At 35.1% G+C, this 21087-nt stretch overlaps 3 protein-coding genes and 1 non-coding gene across 4 annotated transcripts; 2 read left to right on the top strand and 2 right to left on the bottom strand.

Annotated features, from left to right (window-relative positions):
• The first annotated feature begins 1434 nt into the window (after positions 1-1434).
• Positions 1435-9131, top strand: LOC129875205 (ATP-dependent DNA helicase DDM1-like). The gene is made up of 16 exons (XM_055950652.1): positions 1435-1519; positions 1685-1777; positions 2816-3088; positions 3182-3268; positions 3630-3976; positions 4121-4310; positions 4446-4621; positions 5203-5272; positions 5355-5544; positions 5983-6078; positions 6160-6254; positions 6340-6459; positions 7180-7299; positions 7842-7940; positions 8020-8136; positions 8518-9131. Exons 2-16 carry the CDS (start codon positions 1709-1711, stop codon positions 8758-8760), a joined length of 2292 nt encoding a protein of 763 aa, XP_055806627.1. The 5' UTR covers positions 1435-1519; positions 1685-1708; the 3' UTR covers positions 8761-9131.
• Positions 9132-9571: 440 nt separating this feature from the next.
• On the bottom strand, positions 9572-9643 carry TRNAE-UUC (transfer RNA glutamic acid (anticodon UUC)). Its single transcript has one exon. It is a non-coding gene; the product is annotated as a tRNA-Glu (tRNA).
• Positions 9644-10142: 499 nt separating this feature from the next.
• On the bottom strand, positions 10143-12767 carry LOC129874549 (protein LIKE COV 1-like). Its single transcript, XM_055949847.1, has 6 exons — positions 12582-12767; positions 11956-12008; positions 11742-11851; positions 10971-11138; positions 10675-10899; positions 10143-10602 (listed from the first exon to the last, which is right to left on the bottom strand). Exons 1-6 carry the CDS (start codon positions 12732-12734, stop codon positions 10496-10498), a joined length of 816 nt encoding a protein of 271 aa, XP_055805822.1. The 5' UTR covers positions 12735-12767; the 3' UTR covers positions 10143-10495.
• A 684-nt stretch (positions 12768-13451) lies between these two features.
• Positions 13452-19689, top strand: LOC129874382 (uncharacterized). Its single transcript, XM_055949659.1, has 2 exons — positions 13452-13787; positions 18933-19689. The coding sequence occupies exons 1-2, from the start codon at positions 13678-13680 to the stop codon at positions 19129-19131; spliced, it is 309 nt and encodes a 102-aa protein (XP_055805634.1). The 5' UTR covers positions 13452-13677; the 3' UTR covers positions 19132-19689.
• The last annotated feature ends 1398 nt before the right edge of the window (positions 19690-21087 follow it).

Here is a 21087-nt window from a genome sequence, read left to right as displayed (position 1 = left end):
CCCTTTCATTTCTTCCCTCTAAAGACCAACTTGCCGATCTCTTCACTAAGCCCCTTTCTGGGGTTTCTCACCAGACGATTCTACACAAGTTGGGGGTCATCACTCTCCCCTCCAACTTGAGGGGGGATGTTGGAGAAGTCCAGCATCTGCATGACAAAAGAGAAGAAGAAGAGATGAAGAAACGAGGAGAAGAAGAGATGAAGAAAGCAGCACAAGAAGAAGCAAGAAGAGAGTGCAAGAAGAAAGAAGCAAACAAACTGAAGAGTTTAACTCTTCAGTTACCAACGTTTGCAGGACTACGTGGCTAGTAGGCATCCACACACATGTGGCCTAATTTTCATCCACACAACATATTTAAATACTACAACCCATATATATATATATACACATTAAATTTACAATGCATATTTAAATATGATTATGCCCATATGATTATGGGCAAATAGAATATAGTTTTTGTACAAATTCAAGTAGGACAAAATATAACCATTTCCTTTTGTCTCTGTTCCAACCACTGTAAAATTCCATATAAATGTATTATACACAGTATGAAGAATCAGTCAGTGAAGACATTCTTTCTTCATAGCTTCATCTCCTTCAATTTTTACATTTACATATGAAATAAATGGTTAGTAGATATAAATGTAATTTTTTTTATAAAATATAAACTTGTAGATCAATTTTTATATTTGAAATTGCCAAATCATGCTTTTTGAAGAATTTGAAATTTCATCTCATGATATGAAATCATGAGATGATTCATGATATGAAATCAGCGTGTTTAAGAATGGAAAGACTTTGATCATTGTACTGTGCTACAAACTTGTTTCATTATTTTCTTAAACAAGAAGGGATCATTTTGGCGGTAGGATAAAGATATTAATTTTTCAAAATATTTTATTCAGTATTTGATAATGAATATTATTCAGTCATAGGATTATTTTAGTATAGATGATCAAATAAATTATTCCATATAAAATAAAAAAACATTTTATTTATTTCATGTTTCCGATCAAATGATCCTAAGAGTAGAAACAAGTTCGAATATGATTGGCTCTTGACGAGTGTTACAGTGATTGGACTTTTTAAAAATCCCTCCATACTGATCAACAGAAGCAGTATTATGGAGGACAGATCAAAGTTTCCTTTTTTAGTTATTTGTTTGCAAAATTTTATTTTTAATTGGGCCACTGCAGATGTGACAACCCATAATTACTCTTTTACGGGGATAACGCGACAATATTTGGGGCTTAGCGATGCTGGAGCACTATAACATGCGCAACGGTCATCCAAATCGACGCCATTGATGGCTTTCTCGATATTATTTCAAACTTCGTAGGCAATCTTGTAATATCGTTTTCCCGCCTTTTGGTCTACTTACACGACCATTTTGATTTGCAATAAAAGAAAGAAAATATTATTACCTTTTTGCTGCAATTCTGCAAATACAGTGCACCTTTTCCATTACCGTCCATTCTCTCCGGTCTAGTTTCTTCTGGTCATTGAAGAAAGTGTTTCAGTATGTTTCTTTTGCTTCATTCTGCATTTTGCATGGATTTTTCCGATTCCGTTTTTGTACTGTTTTTTTTCTCCGAAGGAAATACAAGAGCGTATATGTTTTACTTTGAGTTGCCAACATTTTTGTTTTAATGGACTGTTTTTGCTTGTGAAATGCTGTTTATAGGAGCTTAGGGTTTGGACTGAAAAAATGGTGGCCGATGAAGGAGTGAAGGACAAGACAGTTGTGGACTCTCCTGTTTCTGTCCTCGAAGATGATGTATTGCTTTTTTTTTTTTGCTCTATTATTTCGTGTATTTACTTATTTGTTTTTGTAATGTTTGCTTGTGTTTTGTAGCTCATTACCCGTTGTCCCTACTGGCTTTCATTTAAGGTTCCAGGTGTTGTGATTGGAAGTTTACTTCGTAGTTTGTAGGTATTGCTGGTTACTGTATAATGTATTGACTTTGAATTTTCAAATCCTTTTCTTTGAAAATAAGTTGCTAGATTCGGAGGAGATTTCTTGATAATAACAATAACTTAGTTTCAAGACATTTTACTTACCCTAGGGCGGATAAGCAAGGAGGTGGGAGGAGTGGAAGATTAGTGAAGCAGGTCATGTATAAATGTGATTTTTTACTCTACTAATCATCAGTATGAAATGTTGTAATATTTTTTGATCTTCCGCGAGTTTCCAAGGCAAATAGCAGCTTATTTTCCTTGCTTTCAGTTTATGTGTTTGATTCACATGCTGATTTATGGTGTCACTTACCAGTTGCTGCTTATTTTTCTTGCTTTCAGTTTATGTTCTTGATTCACATGCTGAGTTCTGGTATCATTTACCAATAGCTGCTTATTTTCTTGCTTTCAGTATATGTTTTTGATTAACATGCTGAGTTTTGGTATCACCTACCAGTTATTTCTGCTTGGAGGTTTACTGAATCAAGGAACACTTCCCTGATGGGGATTTAAGTTTATTCGGTATCTCCTATTACCTGTATTGCAGTCGTAATGTGTTGTTTATTATGAATATAGATGGAGGCATATTACCCCATCTAACTGAAGAAAATGTTCTGGAAGCTGATTCTAGGTCCATATTAATCATAAAGCATAGAGTTAGTGTACGGAGCATTATTTGTAGTAGTGTGGTCAGGCTCTTAGCTTTTTTCTTTTCTTATTTTAGGTTAGAGGGAGATGTCATTCTGATACTTTTTTTTTCTTCTTTTCTTTCCCTGCAAGAGTCTAGCTCCTTAGGTTCTCCAAAAACATTTTTATTTAATTTTGCTTCTGAATCAAATCATCTGTGCCTATCTTGAAGGATACCTGCAAAGAGGAGTTGGCTGTCAAGTTGGAGGAAGAAGTATTTTTTGACCCAGAAAATGGGGATGCCACTTATATACCTGGAAGCATGGCCAAGGAGGAAGAAATGTTGATAAGAGCACGGGCAAAGGAGGAAGAGGAACAGCTAAATAAACTGAAGGAAGCGCCCATCTTGAATGACACTCAATTTACCAAGCTGGATGAACTTCTTACCCAGACACAGCTTTACTCTGAGTTTCTACTGGAGAAGATGGATAACATCACAACAACGGTATTTCCCTGACATTTTGAAAATTTTTGTTGAATATGGAAATGTTGAAGCTCTTTTGCTTATCAAGTTCATTTTTTCACTTTGTATGAGCAGAATGTGATAGAAGATGAAGAGAAAAGCAGTAAAGAAAACAAGAAAGGCCGTGGCTCAAAACGGAAGGCAACCACAAGCTACAACAATGTACATCTTTCTTCTGTCTTATTTTACCTATATCTTTTATATGTCATCAAACAAAGAACTCTAGTTGAGAGTTTCTTGGAAAGTTTTATTCTGCCATTAGACTAGTTGAATTTTCTATTGATGGTATTTAAATTACTTTCATTTTTGTCTCGTGGAAATTACTAAAATATATAATAAATTTGGTATTGCTTTGAACAACATTTGCATTCACCCAGTAGGTCTTTAGTTTTCTGTGGCCCTTATACTTGTAATTAAAAATATATTTGAAATTCTTTTGGAGGTTATTTCCTTTTCTTAATCGTGGAAGGCTAGTTTTGTTGTTACCTTCATTTCATTGAAATGGTTTAAAAAATTTGCACAGAACAAAGCCAAAAGAGCTGTTGCTGCCATGCTTACTAGATCTAAAGAAGATGTTCCTATAGAAGATGCAACCCTTACAGAGGAAGAGAGATTCGAGAAAGAGCAGGCAGAACTTGTGCCCTTGCTGACTGGTGGGAAGTTGAAATCTTATCAACTGAAAGGTGTCAAGTGGTTGATTTCATTATGGCAAAATGGATTGAATGGTATTCTAGCAGATCAAATGGGACTTGGAAAGACAATTCAAACAATAGCTTTTCTTGCTCATTTGAAGGGGAATGGGTTGGATGGTCCCTATTTGATCATTGCTCCCCTGTCTACACTTTCAAATTGGTTGAATGAGATGGAAAGGTACATTAGCATCTCCATTCCTGTGCGATTATCTCGATGTTCTGTTTGTGTATTGGTAGAGCTGCTTCCCTTTTGGGCTGAAATTGTCTTGTGTTATTTGTGTGCAACTAAAGGCATGATATTTTATTCTATTTCAATTGAAAGGTTTGTGCCCTCAATCAATGCAATCATCTATCACGGTGACAAGAAACAGAGGGATGAGATAAGGATGAAGCACATGCCTAGGACCATAGGTCCCAAATTTCCCTTTGTAATTACGTCTTATGAAATTGCAATGAGTGACGCTAGGAAATTCCTAAGGCACTACAGTTGGAAATATCTTGTGGTGGATGAGGTAACCACAGCTGACAGTTTGCCTTTTAAACTAGCATTATTATTTTTTATTATTTTCTATCTACAGTCTTTCCTTTAGAAAGCAGCCCATTTGGTACTTTTTGTGCTGATATTTTGTTACTTTTTTCTTTCTTAGGGACATAGGCTAAAGAACTCAAAATGCAAACTGTTCAAAGAATTGAAGCTGTTGCCGATTGAAAACAAGCTTCTATTAACTGGAACCCCTCTGCAGAATAACTTAGCTGAGCTGTGGTCCTTGTTAAACTTCATTTTACCGGATATATTCTCATCCCATGATGAATTTGAGTCATGGTAATCAGCTTATTATTCTGACCATTTTGGTCAAAGTGCTTTCTTGTGACTGCTTAAACGCGTTTTTATAATTGCAATAGAAATGTGATTTGTATTTATCTGCTCATGTTATGTTTTAATATGCTTTTCAAAAGTTGCAGCCACTTCTTTCTTCACCTTCAAATGATTTGTTTGTCTATATGAGGCTTTTGTGTTAAAACTTATCATATCAGTGATGGTTAGCCCATTCATCAGTCCTTCAACAGATATCCCGTCTGCTATGGTGTCTAATTGCTTTGATCGCTTAAAGTGTCCCAGTTTCTCCTAACTGACTTTCTATTATGGTCTGTCCTTAGTTCCTAGCACGTGCTATTATTGTAGTCACTTGTTTTGGAGTAATTACACCAAATCTTTTCAGCATTCATAGGGGATGATGAGTTGTACTTAGTCTATCAGAATGAAGTTGCATGTAACAGGAGAATCAAATGTAGGATCTGCCACTGTTTTGATCATTCCCCAACTCTATTCGTATATAAGCTTTAGTGAATGGCAATCATGAAGAATCTTGGTGTAGTATATTATGTGGTCTGTTTATATATCAGGTTTGATCTGTCTGGCAAGTTCAGCAATGAATCTGAAAAAGAAGAGATGGAAGAAAGAAGGAGAGCGCAAGTATGATTATTTTCATGTATTATAACCATTTCTTTTCCATCTTAAAACAATTATCATTTGATTAATAATGTGGTAATTGCAGGTGGTGGCAAAACTCCATGCAATATTACGCCCTTTTCTCCTAAGGAGGCTGAAAGTGGATGTTGAGCAAATGCTTCCTCGTAAGAAGGAGATAATTTTGTATGCCACCCTGACTGATTACCAGAAAAAGTTCCAGGAACACCTAATTAATAGGACGCTGGAGGGCTATTTGATTGAGAATGTGTCCACTGGTAATTAGTGTACTCTTAAATATATCTGATTTTGAGGGAAGTGTATTGGTTAATTACTTCTAGATTTTCAGTTTGATCGTGAATGTGTGCTCTGAATTAGTGCAATCACAAATTTGTGACTGACTCTGTTAGAATTGCGTTGTTTTTCTATCCCTAGATTTTCAGTTTTATAAAGAATGTGTGCACTGTATCAATGTAAAATTTTAACTTATATCTTTGAGGGAATTGTATTGGTTTATCTCTGCTATATTTTCTATTGTAATATAAGAATGATTTATTTTTACCACACTATGGCATCTCCAGGTTTTATTTGGAGTGTCTTTTATGTTAGTTTTATCCTGTGAAGCAATTTCGTTTTTATGTACCATCATAGGGTTTTAATGTTCTCTAGACCTGTAGAATTCACAGTCCTAATGCCTTGTCTGGTTGATTTTGCAGGGAATGGATTTAAAGGAAGGCTTAATAACTTAATGATTCAACTTCGCAAGAATTGCAACCATCCTGACCTCTTGGAGTCTATCTTCAACGGCTCTAGTATGTGATGGATGATTTGTGGAACTGATAATTATGTACTTGTGTTGGTAATATCCTTTAATTTCGTTCTTTAATTGGCAGATTTTTTTCCACCTGTGGAACAAATAGTTGAGCAATGTGGCAAGTTTCGCTTGCTGGACAGGCTGTTATCAAAGCTTTTTGCTCGCGAACACAAGGTTTTTCAAGTTGTCTGGTGCTTAAAGCTTTTCTGTCTTCCCAGTTTGCTCAAACTATTAAACTCATTTCATTAACTGCCAACAGGTTTTGATATTCTCTCAGTGGACTAGAGTACTAGACATAATGGACTATTATTTTAGTGAAAGGGGATTTGATGTTTGTAGAATTGATGGCAGCGTGAAATTGGATGAAAGAAAAAGACAGGTAATAGGTGCTTACATTTAGATGAGGATTCAGTGTGTTTTTGTTTTGATTTTGATAAGGTTTGCACCAGTGATGATGTAGACAATTGTCACACGTTGCAAGTCTGTAATCCTTAAGATTGTCTCAATTGTTTTATCAATCCAGCTTCTCTTGCTTACAGAAGTTGTGAGCAGTTATGGCCATGGGATAGTCTGCATGAGTTTTTATCAACATCTGGCTATTACCATTGGTGTGTTGATAACCTTCTAGTATTCCTAACTCTGATTGTGTGTGGAACTTCACTGCTCCTGATGCGTGTGGAACTTCTATTCATTAAGTATTTGCTTTTGGACTCTAAGTTGCTTCACTCCTTTTTCTAAAGAAACTGATTCACCCTCTTACTGAAGTCAATTATTCCTCTCCTATATATCTCATCTGCTGTCCCCCTATCATTTTTCATTACAGAGCAAATTTTCCATCTCCTTGGTTATATATTGATATCAAGTAGTGTTATAAGTTGCTTTATTTTGATTTGATGTAACACATTTCTTAATGACTACTCTCAATGTTGCATTATTTAATGTTCCTTTCAGTTGAACTCCCTCTAAAATATTTAGGGTCCTATTGTAGATCACATGCTATTGAAATGAGCTTTAGGAGGGAGGTCACATGATCTAGTTCGTTGTCTGTTAAATTCTAAATGAAGTTGATCTGTTTGTATTTTCCTTTTTCGAGGAACAGATCAAGGAGTTCAATGATGTTTGCAGCAAGTACAGGATATTTCTTCTTAGCACTAGAGCTGGTGGCCTTGGTATCAATCTCACTGCTGCTGATACCTGTATTTTATATGACAGTGACTGGGTATGTTCTTAAAGACCCTCGTGCTTTCATTCGCTTATTCCAATGCTTTTTTTTTTGCATGGTTTCACCCATTGAACAGTGCTGTAATTGACTTTTAGGATAAAGAATTCCATGATGTCAAAGTTGAAAATAAGGAGTATTTTTCTTTGACAAGTAGGCTTTCGAGTGCATCTTGAAGAGAACCGCATAGTTTACAGCCTAAAGAATCAGTAATTTTGTATGCGACAGTTCCTATCTTTTTTATAGAGTAGTTTCTCTTATCAGATACATCCTATTTTAATACACCCTATTCAATTAATACAACAAACCAAACAATCGATAAAAAATAACGTCAGCACAATTAATCCCAACATTGCCAATACTCCCTATACATCACTAATCGTATACACCCTACCAAACAACCCCTTATCTCTTTAAAAGAAAAAATAACTGCCTTGCATTTGCCTTTTCTTTTTTGTGTTGTACTATTTTTCCTTGTTTTGTAGCTTTTGTGAATTGATGGCCATTTTAGATTGATAAGCTAGTTCGCATTTTCTTTTCAGAATCCTCAAATGGATCTACAAGCAATGGATCGGTGTCATAGAATTGGTCAGACTAAACCTGTTCATGTTTACCGGCTTTCAACAGCTTTGTCTGTGGAGGTATGATTCAGGCTATAGCTGGAAGTAGGTTTGCAGCTCTTTATTGCTCATTATAATAAAGAAAATTTTTGTGTTTCAGGGTCGAATCCTCAAAAGAGCTTTTAGCAAGTTGAAGCTTGAGCATGTGGTTATCGGAAAAGGACAATTCAAGCAGGAAAGGAGTAAACCTTCCATGGATGTTAAGGATGTTACAGAGGTTTCTGCTTGTTCTCCCCCCCCCCCCCCCCTATAGGAAATTCTATTTTTTTTATCCTATCTCGCAAATTCTCTTTTCCCTTGTATAATCAGTGAGTTGCTATCTTTTAAACACTTCCTTGTATAGTGCATCACTGAGTTGCTCTTTCAAACACTTCAATAGTGTAGCAACTATTTTGGGTGGTTTTTTGAAGTTCTCAACTGATAGTTATTGTTTGTTTATCTTCTCATTAGTTGTTCGAATATGTTCCTGTTATACCTAGTTTGTTGTCCTTGAACCCATTCTTTTCTGTTTTATGCAGCAACAATGAAACAGATTAGATTATTTGTGGCACTTGGTAGATAATAAGTGGATTTTGCTAATTAATCTTCGACGGTGCAGGAGGAGGAGTTGTTGTCTCTCTTGAAAGATCAAGATAGTGAGGAGGACAAGTTGGTGCAGACAGATGTCAGTGATGAAGATCTGGAGAGGATTTTAGACCGTAGTGATCTACTTATCCATCCTCCTTCAGGAGAAGATGGAAACACTGAATCGTGTGTTAATGTCCTGCCTCTCAAAGGACCTGGTTGGGAAGTAGTTATTCCAACTGCAACTGGAGGAATGCTTTCTACCCTCAACAGCTGATGACAAATATGTTTTAGAACTTGTCAGTCAATAGCTGATTAGGTGGACTTCTGTTAAATTATTGAATTAAGTTTTGGTAACCCCAGCAAAATTTTATAAATTTGGGCTGCTGACGTGGGTGGACTTGTTCTGAAGTATTGAATGACGTTTTCGGTAACAGCAGCAATTTTGTGAAGTTGTGCTAATGAAGTGGGTGAAGAACGGGAGAAGGCTATAAGGATATTAGCTCTTTCTGGAAAAGTTTTGAGATATCGACTGGAGAAGCTATTTGATGGTACTGATCATGTAATGCTATACTGAGTAAATTATTTTGGAATTATTATTTACTATTTAGGTTTCACACTAAACTAGAAGTTCAGTGGTTTTAATGATTTTCATTTGTGATTTAATCTGTTATTAATTAAATGTATTGTTTCTGCTTACTGAATTCACCATGGACCAGAAGGCAAATATTCATGAATTTTTGTGCATGGTCCATTTTAGCTTATCAAGAGAAATGTTTTCTTTTTTACTTTGCTCTTAATTATTCATTTTTCATATCATTTTCAAGTCCATTTAAGGAGTATTATTTCAATTTAGACTATCAAGAGAAAAATATTCTTTTTCATTTTTAATATTATCTACTCATTCTCCAAATTATTTTCCTAGTTTATTGAGAGGCAAAATATGAATTAAGGGACACACTGAACATTTGATTACCCGTCAAGTAGTCTCCCGTTGAAATTAGTAATGTGATTTGCCTGCATGTGTGTAATTGGAAATGAGTTTATAGGGCCCCAAAAAAACAAAAGGAATTATCACCAAAAACAAATTCCGTTACCGGGAATCGAACCCGGGTCTCCTGGGTGAAAGCCAGATATCCTAACCGCTGGACGATAACGGATGCGTTTGACAATGCTTTCACAAAATTATAAATAAACAAAATTAAGAGACAGTCGACAGGACCTCGGCTTTTGGACCTTTAAAATCGCCTGCCTACCTATACTATGAGAAAATGACAGCCTTTTAAGTTCTACTTCATTTGAAATAAATTAAAAAAGAATCAAACCAACATGGAGATTGAATGATTTTTTTTTACACTATTAGCTAATTTAACCAATCATTACTTTTAATTGTATGTTATCAACATGCATTTGCGTTTTAATTAATCTGATTGCATGAATATTATTTTTAGCATATGTGCATAAAATAAAACTAAACTCTACTTGAAATGGTTTTTGAACTTCACACCCACTTTCTTAAAGGTAGCAGAGGAAAGATGAACGCAACTGAATGTAATAGACAAAAGACAATGGACCAGGCAGATCTAGCCTAGAAACATTTCTTGATTTCATAAACTTACAAATGACCCATACCATTCTTAGACTATTTACGTGCTCCTCTATAACATAATATTGAACTTGTTCCCCTCCAAAGAGAAATATATGCAAGTTGTTGAGAAGAAAGGAGAAAAAATATATCAAAGGCAGGCTCCTTGTAGCAATCTGTATAAGGATGAGTTGAGCTCCATTGCTAACTAGTGCTCACTTGACAAAATCTTGTTTGTTTAGTGTTGTTTTACAAAAATCGGATAAATGTACCAAATAATCACAAAGATCAGAGGAGAGAGATTGGGGATATATTCTTGTAATAAGAGCCTTTATCCATGAATTGTTAACCCCATTTCTACGTCTGTATATCCAGTTTACACGTCAAGCATTCTTTTTCATGGTTTCTTGTTCAAATGTTTGAGTAATCAAACTTGTCGAACTGCAAATTTTCCAACTCTTGGAGATAAAATGGATTGCACTTCCTGTATGTTCAGTACCTTTGGTACAGCCATGCCCCCGGATATAACAATTTCTACATGGTTTGGAATTTAAACTGTTACGATTGCAAAGTTGGTTTGTAAAAAGTTCGAACTTAGACTCTTACCTATCCCCTCTCGAACAGAGAGATTGGGCCTCATAATGTCTTTAGAATTCACAAGAAATATATCTCCAAGGTAGAGGTGATTAGTCGGCACATAAACACAGCAGAGTTCCTCTGCACCTGTATTCTTGTGAAGTATGACAGTTGAAGTGATGAAGCCAAATGCATATTCACCAAGGCGCGGATGCCTTATTATGGCCACTTCTTTGAAGGCATGTGAAGTCTTATCTGGAAAAATTTGCTGCATTCTGTTTAGTATTTGGAATGTTTAAACAGAACTTCAGAATTTGGTAGGATACCTGGTGAAATTGCTGAGCTAATTTGCTTGGAGGCAGAGTAGATGTAGCTCATGAGGGGCATTTTTTTGATGAACCACTCTCCAAAACTAAGAAGAGATGCACCTAACCACGAGGACATGAACACCCCAACGAAGAAGATGAAAGTCATGGAGGTAACAAATCCAAGGCCTGTGAATCAATATGAACACTAACGATAAATGCAGTGTGCATTCAACAGCAGCAATAGTCTTTTCATGCTCAATACAAGGACCAGCTACTGAACGTATTTCATGTAGACATTTTTCGTAAGAGCAATCACTTAAGTTATATATGCTAACATAGAGTAGAGGTAACCAAATTGGAGGGACTTATGCATAGATGAAATGAGAAGTTCACACGCACAAACACACACAATCACTGACCAATATTAACCATCTTTATCTTTCAGATGAGTCTCAATCTTTATACATCATTTTTGGCTTAGGCACACCCTCAATCCTTATATTTCATTATATGATGAAGTATAAATATAAAATGTGTCCATGGTCACAAAGTGCGAAAATATTGATGGCAAATGACTTCGGAGTGGTGAAGTCTGATGAACAATTATTTCTGCTGCAAGTAATGTCTATGAGCCCCGCTCAATATTATCCTGGAAACCTGATCTCTTTCCCTTCCCTCCCAGATTCATGAAAAAAAAAAGAAGAGGAAGAAATAACAAATGCTTACAAAACTTAGATGCCAGTTTTTGTTCAGTCAAATAGACAAGTAAGAAAGATCGTGGGTACTAACCAAATACATTGATTCCAAGCTGATTATAGATCGGAGAAAAGAACGCATCCACGAAATGAATGAACCACCAGGTGATGTAAAAAGTTATGGCTATGGGAAATAAGATGACACTGCAAAACAAACACACAACATTTATGCAAATGTACCATTCAGCCAAGAGAAAAGTACTGCATAACAACAGGAGGAACAGATTTCTGAGCAATAGAAAACTAACCATCCGCTGATGAACTTTTTCCAAGTCCAGCTACGAATAACTTTGCTAAATGCCTGCAAAGAGGAGAAAAAAACAAAGGGAAAACTAAACACAAAAGCACCTTTCATATTTTGCTCAAAAGTCAAAATTCTTTGACCACAATTGTTTGGACTAAGAAACCATAATCCCTTAGCTTACTCTTATTTGAATGAAGCGGCAATAATTCTTTAGCTTAGTCATAGACGATAAAACACATAAAACAAAGATTACAAACACATTCAAAATGTAGTGCACTGATAGATGGCCCAATTTGACACATTTGAATGAGTAATGTTGGTTAGCTTCTCATTACCACAAATTGGAATGAAACGATTCATTCTGCAATTCATCACGATATCCCAATTTAATTAGCTCTATGTTACATGGACTCGTTTAACGCGTAGATATCTAGTATATAAGTATTCACTATGACTTTGCGCAAATTTTTATGTAGAATTTTCAAGTCATATCGACACATATATAACCTCCATTTGATACAGGATTAATGTTATTTATAGTCTAAGCCATAAAATGTTAATTAGGAAGAAGATAAAATGTATGGGATCACATTGATGATGAATGAAACTGAGAGATATATATGGAGAAACCTCTTTTCCAGAGGAGTGATGAGACCTAGAAGAAGAAGGAACATTGGGGGAATGAGAAGGAGAAGAAGATTTGAAGTGAGTGGCATTAATATTCTCAATGCCTCCCATTGGTATCAAAAGCTCTAATTCTTTATCTGGTCTTGGCGTCGCCATTATCAATATCAATTATAGATCTCCTTCCTTCTTCTCTTCCCCCGTCAGTTAATTCAATCGCCAATTGCTTTCTCCTGTGAGTTTTCTTTATGTGAGTTTAATAACACACAAATTCTCGTAATTTAGATATTGTTGAATATCGATAGTTTAAATAGGTAGTGTATTAGTAATGCAGAAAGTAACAACATGTTGCATTGACGTATTTTATGTGAATGTATTATAGTATCTTATTTTAACGAGAAAATAACACAAATTCTATTAATTTATAATTTAATTACGTACTTTTATTTTAGTTTTTGAAATTATTTTTCATATCATATTTATTTTGACTGATCAGATATATGTGTTTTGAATACATGTGAGTTAAATTATGTGTGATTTATTTTAGATACGTTGTATCCAAGTGCGATTTGTTTGGTTGTGCGATACACTAACTCGTCTTTCTCCTTTCTCTGCCCTCTCTCTGTGCGTCTATGTATCTAGTATACAAAGATATATTTTGACTTGAAATTCTAATACAAAATTATTAATTAATGAAATAATATATAATTATCTCAAATTATTGAGTGGATTAATATTTATGGCAGAAATGTTTGTGTGATTAGGTGTGTTTGTATAATCAGGTATTGTTTTATTTTGTAATTTGTTTCTCTTAAATTTTATTAATAGCATACTTTTATGTATTTAAAAATCATCATCTTATTTACTCTAATGGTTATCAATAAACATATACCATTTGGGCTCATAGGTATCTCTCTCAGTTTAGCATTTTCTTCTTCTTCTTCTTCTTTTTCCCTTGGGCCAGTGTAGCAGTTTCAGAGGGATCGTCTCTTCAATTCCGAATCCACCATTACCTAGATGTAGTTCTGAATTTGCAATTGGAATTGAAGGCAAAAAATCGATTGAGATCGGAGAAATAGGTTTTCCGATCGTTTTTGGGAACATGATAACAAGGTCTAAACTGGTTGAGCAGCTCAGAGATTACCAGATCCGATCTCAACACAAGTGCCCTCCTCTTACTTTCTTTTCCCCCAAGCTTCATCTCTCCAATTGGTACGTCTCCATTTGTCTCTGTAAATGTATGTATCCCTGCACATAGTAACTTCAAGTTAAACAAATTTAGCAGGAAGAGGTTTCTACTTAGGCTTTTATGTTTGTTTAGTTCATATACATGAGCTATTTGTACAAAAATCTGATTTTGTGATATAGTACTTAATTTTGCCCATGTTTTTAGGCGATGAGAAAAAATCACTGAGATTTTTTCGTTATTTTAACCATGATTTTCACCTACTTCATTGACAACTAAAAGCTACCCTTTGGGGTGAATTATATTATATATATATATATATATATATGAATTTCGATTTAATTTGGAAACTACTTCAGTTATAGATATTCAGGTAGTTCAACTAGAATGTCATACTATAACTTAAACAAATGATGATTCTAAAAGCTTCTGCTGAGGCGCAAGGCCAACTAGCTTTGAATTACAAAGGAAATGGACGTGGACTCACTAATTCCAAAAAAATCATGATCTGAAATGATTTTGGCTAGACGGAAAGCCACCTTTAGTGCAAATTGCTAAGGCATTCTACAAAATAAGAACTTGATCTCTCCTGAGTTTTTTTGATAATCGAGAAAACCTCGAGACCTGTGGCACAAAATTTGAAGCACAGTGAATAATGGGTTTGTCCTTGTACCATTCTCCACTTAAATATCAAGGTTTTGTTTGTGGCAGGGTTCGAACCTGTGACATGTGTCTAACCTACATGTGGGCAATACACACCATTAGTCCACTAGATCAAAGCCCCGGGGGGCAATTCTCTCCAGATGATTTTCCATCTGTTGAAGTGATTAAAAGGTCTTGTTTTGTCTTTTCTTTTATCTTGCATTTACTTTATGGTGGAGGGGGAGTCTTTGGTCTTTAATAAGTTTGATGTCAGATGCTAAGTGAGCATCACAATAACATTTTCCAATAGTTTCCTTGCCTCCTCACGTATTAAAGTTTCTCAAATGCTGTAAATTGTTGTGAATTCAGTGATTATTGGTATTGATTGGTTATATCTGTACTTGTGCTTATGACTCTGAGTGATGTCGCCTGTTCTACTACCTCTGGCAGCATATTATTAAAATCTTACCCACTACTGGATCATGTTCTAGTGATTTCGTCGATCTTACAGTCCAAATTAAATTTCTCCCTATTATTGTGGAAAATTCTCTTCTGATGTGGTCACCCAAATTCTGATCACCTTCCTAAAAAATGTGCTACTTCTGCTCTTCCAACTATTTTCCTGATTACCAAGTAGCATCTGCTGCTCAGGTCCCTTTTTCAACCATAAAGCTTGAATGTAGTTTACTACCTTGTCCTCCTTTGTGGATCTTTCCTCATGATGAGTCCACCAATATGATTTCTCCCTATAAAGAGGAAAATGTTTTGCATGATCTGGTGCTCAAGCTTTTGAATTCACCAAACTTCTTTCGTCAGTTCAATTTAAGTGGGTTAATCACCTGAACTTCATGGATCAAATCCATCTTATAGTCTAGTCCTTGTTATTTTCTGGTTCATATAATTCTGCTTGGTATATGGGATAAAGGGATGTTGGTTTTTGGCCTAAAATGTGAAACCTGTCAGTTTGTTTGGGCATCAATAGGAATGGTCGCACTTATTCTCATTTTAATATTTGAACCTGTAAATGATTGCCAGTTTCCTTTCACACAGCCTTCTTTCATCTTTTCCCCATTTGGTTACATCTCTTCCATCCCTCTTAATACTGTTTGAACAGACAAAGAGATACTCTTATACCCATCTTCTCATTGATGTAGATCATCCCTGCGAAGAATATTTTCCCTGCTAGTTCTGGAAACTGCACTCCTTTCTTACCTTTCCAGAATCCCTTGCATTGAACCTACTCTGAGGGAGATCTCTTTTCATTATCAATATTGTTCTTAATGAGTCTCTTAATGTGTTATCCAATCCCCTTCCATCTTTCTCCTAGCCTTTTCAGTATCTCAATTCTTCAGCACTTTCCTCCTATATGAACATCAGCCAAGTTGAAACTCCTTTTTCATTTAAAGCATGATCCGTCAAAACTCCATCTCTCTCTGTAGTGTTTTATTGCCATAGTTGTTTTTGCAAATATACTATGCTCCGGCTCCCCAAGCAATTGAAACTCCTTCAGTTTCTTTCTACATATGTTTCTCAAATATCCATTACTTCTACTGAGAGAAGAAACCTCATCCTTGAATACAGGCCACCTTTCCTAGATATGTCTTCCTCTCTATTTGCTGAGATTCCTCGAAGTCCTCGTTGCCTCTGAGCACTATGGATTTGAAGCTTCATTTTTTTCTCACAGATATCCATGCTAGACCTATTGAGTAGAGTAAACGCCCGCCGTTTAGTTGGCCTATGCCTGTTTGAACAACCTCGGTTAATCTTACCTCTTCTTTTTTCCTCCCAATTGAGTAAAGTTGAAATATTACCTCTTTTTTTCATTTGTAAATATCAATCACTGCACCTTCATCTTTTGATTGTCCAGAACTCTAGATTTTCCTATAAGTACATCACTATAGCATCATGTTCTTGTTGGTTATTTAATGCTAAACAAGCTACCATAACAAATACTTTATTTTGGCCTTCCCATGTCTAGTTCTTTATTTATTTTTTGGGGTTGGGGTTGGAGCGAAGCTGTAAGGCTATAGCATCACTCATTGATAGTTTTGGAGTGTATATTTGGTAATTTTAGAATATCAAACTCCTAAGTTTTTAAAAAAATTGTTAAATCAGGACACAAATCCCTCGTTAAAAGTTGAAAAGGATCATGTGTTGTATTCTTAAAAGTATAATAGAATATGGTACAAAGTAATACACGTTTTTTCAAATAACTAATTACTGTTTATAGATAACTCACCAACAATATGCTGGAAATTGCACCCAAGGTTGTGCCTAGTGGTCAATGAAGCGAGAGGAGAACCATGAGGTCTCAGTTTCAAGTTCTGGCGAAGAGATAAAAAGACTTGGTGGTTTCTTCCATTTGCTTAAGGCTTTGCGGGCAGAGTTATCTGGTACTTGTGCTGGTGGGAGATAACAGGTGCCCAATGGAATAATTAAGGTACAATCAAGCAGGCTTGGACACCACGATTATTTTTTTAAAAATAGGCTGGAAATTGTTTTTTCGTTTTCGCGTGTGAATAATTTAGAGAACGCCACAGATGCACCAATATATCCAGTATACATGTTACCTAGACCCTCAACCAACCACCATTCGACTTCATGCAAAATTCAATCTACATAGCCATGAACAAAAGGTAAACAAAACTATCATCTGAATATGATCTCTTCCCCCAATAGACAACCCCCTGTTAGCGCCTTTCCTTTCTTACCTGACATTACATTCCATCCATCATAGATGATTTTTCTCCATCATTCTCTCTTTATAGATGATTTTTCTTATACTTAGTTGCTATCTTTTTACTGGCCCTTCTCAAATTGCATCATTATTTGCTAAGTATGACTCCCATAGAATGCCTGGAAATTCCTTGGCTGATCCCCATGAAAGTGAAACACCTAAAAATTCCCTAAATTCTTTATACTTTGACATTCTAACCTGAACTGTCCTGGTTCATCAACTCTTTCATTTCATTGTTCTGAGTTGCATTTCATTTACTACTTTTACACAGAATCCGTCATAAAAGATTGACCCATATGCCTTGTTGGCCTTTGTTGGTTCTGTTTCAATATGATGACTTGTCTTCTTCGTTGTTGGTCTCCGAGCATGAAAACTACTCTCCTCATCTCCTAGAATGTCTTTCTCTGAGATCATTTAGGTTCCTATCTGCTGCAATCTCACATGCCGCTTTAATTCTCTAATATCAGATGGTTTCCCTGTCTGATCTTTTACATTTTCTCTTTGTGCATCAAATACCATAATCTTCTTTCCCCAGTGACAAGAATTAATATGTAGCATTGAAGGCTCATATCTAGTGTATTAGACAATCAGTATTGCATATTGTAAGTTACTTTTATACTCAGTTTGACTTGCTTTCATCTGCTCTCTCCATTCCAAATCTGAAGTACCATTTGACTTGGTCCCTTATAAGAGAAAATGCTAGCTGCTTAATATCTGTCAAGGAAACATCTTGGACTGTAATTTGATTAATGTATTTTAAGGAGAAAAGGAAATGTATTGAATAGTGTTAAATGGATCCCACAGAAACAAAGTTGTAGTATATAGCATAAAAACTTTAAAGATAAATAGTTTGATGAATTACTGTTTCAGATACAAAATTTTGCTGGAAGATTTATGATTCTATCAGTATTGTATATTAACAGTGTTGGGAGTAAAAATTAACATTTAGTTGCTCCATCCATCACTCTTTATATCTTAATTTATGTGTTCTCAATGAGTAAGTTGTAAAAGGAGAAGATGTATTGAAAGATATTTAGGGGTTCATTCTATAAAATTAGCGTTATATTTGCGGAAAGTGAACACCATTGAGACGACAAAAAAAGTAGACTTACTATTTTTAGAATCACAATTTCAGATGTTGATAAAATATTAGAAATTATAAACAACTTTTTATTACTCCCTCCATATCATATTACGTAGTACTGTTTGACTTGGTACAAAATTTGAAATGTTTGTTTACAATTTATGTTAAATTAGATGGGGTGAAAGTAACTACTAAAAGAGTTGTTAACAAGTAATTCTTAGAGATAAAATTTAAATTTTTGTAATTTTTGAAAGTTTTATTGAATAATATTATTAGTGTAATGGCTCAAACATTTTAGGACGTTGTGGGAGGGAATGATTGGACAAATGGCAAAGTAGATGCTCTTCAATATCATCTCTCACCCTTTCACTTTCTATACCTGATTATTTTCTTATTTTGACTACTTATTCTGTATCCTAATATTGTCCAATGTTTCGAACTTCTCCTGGTTGTTGGAGATTCCTTCACTCCTTTGTTAATGGTATGTCGGGCAATTGCACTTTTTAATGGATGACATTTTACGTGTAGTATATTAGCTCATAAATTACCATATGCTTTGCACCTTCAGTTCTGCCTTGTCATTAGAATAATATTTGCATGATGTAACCTTAATTCCACTAGTTCAATAAAACCTTCTAAACAGTTTTGGGAGACCTGTGCATTTATTATAAGTGTAACAAATTTGTAATTGTCTCAATTTTTGTGTAGGGCTGATGTTGCAGTTGCTGTGTTCTGTGCCCTGTTATTTGTTGTGCTCATATTATCATCATATGTGGCCCTTTATTTACAACATTACTGGAGTTCCTTTCTCATTATAAGCATTGCCATTACCCTTCCGGTGCGTTTGAGAATTTTACGGCAGGCTCATGCAAGAAAGAAAGTAAGGCAGTTACCTTTGTCTATGTGAATTTCCTTCTACTTCTGCAAGCACCAAACAGCGGTTTAAGTGAGAAAGGAATACCTCGTGCACAAAAGTGCTCTCTGATTGTAGTAATACAATACTTTGATCTTCGTTACATAGGCTGACCAATCTTCTGCTGTGAAAGATGGGATACACCCTTCGTGTTACTCTTGATGACCCATTCATTAAGAAACTTGATTAGACGATCAGTTAGTTCCCTGTGAAATGAACAACCGGATCCAGAGCTCAAGGTTTCAGCAATTTTAATAATTCTTGCTTTGTTGTAAACTAAGTTTGGTGGGTAAAAAAATGCTCAGTTCTGGATAATTTCCATGCAGGTACGCTGATTGTAGTAATCTTTGAAGCGTATGTAGAGCTTAACACATAGTATCTGAATGATCAGATAATAGTCGCTGAACAGTTGAAATGACTTTGGTTCAGGAATATTATACTGAACCGTGTAGAAAAATTGAGCTCTGTAAGAGAAATAGTATTTGTGCTTTCCATTAATTAGTAATTTATGTTTCAAATAGAAATATTCAAAATTTAAATGTTTTGGAACGAATTTGATTGCTAAACTTCTTTATCTAGTTGTACTATTGTTTTAATGAAGCTAATTCTTAAATTTGAGAATAATTAGTTCAGATACATAATCAATTGAAGTGAATCACAGGTAAATTAAGCTAACTTTGACATGTAAAGACTTCTGTATGGAATGCTTAGACCATAGAGTTTCCAATTTCTAATCTGCACGTCCCCTAGTTTCGCGAGCCGCCTATTACGACTTGTCACAATTCACAAGATTGTCAAATCAGTTGGTCAATGTTACATTGCCATTTGGAATTTGATAGGCATGGAGGAATTTCTTTCTTCTTGGTGTTTGGTCTAAATTTTTTGGGGAAAAGTCTGCCAAAATACAAAACACTTTTCTTTCAAATATCAACTCAATCCACCCCATTATCAACCCAAGGCCTTTTCACTTGCTGATTTTGAGTGTTTTATTGAAGCCAACCGCGCAGAACTTGCGTTTCTTGTTTCTCTTTTTGTAGTTTTCTTGAAAACTCTTCCAAAATATTCATCCAACGTTATAGTTATGGAAAACATTTCAAATATGTGCGATGCAACTTTTCACAATAAACGATTAGTTTTTTTGCCATAATTAATTGAAAACAACTATTTCTTCCAAGATGAATGTATCAATTCAATAGTTTTCCAAAATCTGAAACCAAAAACAAATATAAGTAATATGGCAACTAATTGTTATAAATTAGTACATGTTATAGCCAGTATACTCTACATACCTTTAGAAAAACACAATAACATCAACGACGATCACATATTCAGTGAAATTCAACAAGTGAGGTCTGAAGAAGGTAGAATATACGCAGACTTTACTACTACTTCTTGAAGGTAGAGAGACCGTTCTGATAGACCCTTGGTTCAAGTGCAACAAATTCAGGTACAAAGAAAAAGGAGACAATAAAGAGAACATAGCAAGTAATACAATGCAAAGTCTACCAAAAAGGAGCCAAAAACAACAATAAAATAATGTGATTACTTTAAAAACTGTAACATCTTGTCCAAAAGACATTAATCCCTCTCTAGTTCTTCATGAAAAGGCACTTGACTAATAACTTGTTTAATCACCCTGCCTCTGCCAATCACTAGTTGACAGAAGTGGAGAACAGTCGGTTAAGGGCGATCGGTTGAACATTGACTCGAAAAATTATATTATATATATAAATAAAATATTTTTTAATATGTATATATAAAACCTTGATCACGTTAACTTTGGCATAAATGTAATTGGGTTTTTAACCTCTGACCTTCGAGATTTTTTGTTAATCGAAAAGATGGAAAGCCCGCTCAACTACACAACTTTCGTCAACCTAGTAATTTGGAGTCGAATTCTATATATACGACGTTAAAAATAATAATAATTAGAACTAGGGATAGATTTCA

This window comes from Solanum dulcamara, chromosome 11, assembly GCF_947179165.1.
Source record: "Solanum dulcamara chromosome 11, daSolDulc1.2, whole genome shotgun sequence".
NCBI classification, from domain to species: Eukaryota; Viridiplantae; Streptophyta; class Magnoliopsida; order Solanales; family Solanaceae; genus Solanum; species Solanum dulcamara.
This window is presented reverse-complemented; position numbering and strand designations above follow the sequence as displayed.

Excerpts from the sequence above, each read along its gene's own strand:
- LOC129874549 (XM_055949847.1), bottom strand. The coding sequence starts at position 12,734 with ATGGCGACGCCAAGACCAGATAAAGAATTAGAGCTTTTGATACCAATG. Across the intron at positions 12,009-12,581 it reads ATCACTCCTCTGGAAAAGAG|GCATTTAGCAAAGTTATTCG; the intron begins GTTTCTCCATAT and ends TCCTCTTTGCAG. Across the intron at positions 11,852-11,955 it reads AAAAAGTTCATCAGCGGATG|TGTCATCTTATTTCCCATAG; the intron begins GTTAGTTTTCTA and ends TTTGTTTTGCAG.
- LOC129875205 (XM_055950652.1), top strand. The coding sequence starts at position 1,709 with ATGGTGGCCGATGAAGGAGTGAAGGACAAGACAGTTGTGGACTCTCCT. Across the intron at positions 5,273-5,354 it reads AAGAAAGAAGGAGAGCGCAA|GTGGTGGCAAAACTCCATGC; the intron begins GTATGATTATTT and ends TGGTAATTGCAG. Across the intron at positions 6,460-7,179 it reads TGGATGAAAGAAAAAGACAG|ATCAAGGAGTTCAATGATGT; the intron begins GTAATAGGTGCT and ends TTCGAGGAACAG.
- LOC129874382 (XM_055949659.1), top strand. The coding sequence starts at position 13,678 with ATGATAACAAGGTCTAAACTGGTTGAGCAGCTCAGAGATTACCAGATC. Across the intron at positions 13,788-18,932 it reads AAGCTTCATCTCTCCAATTG|GGCTGATGTTGCAGTTGCTG; the intron begins GTACGTCTCCAT and ends ATTTTTGTGTAG.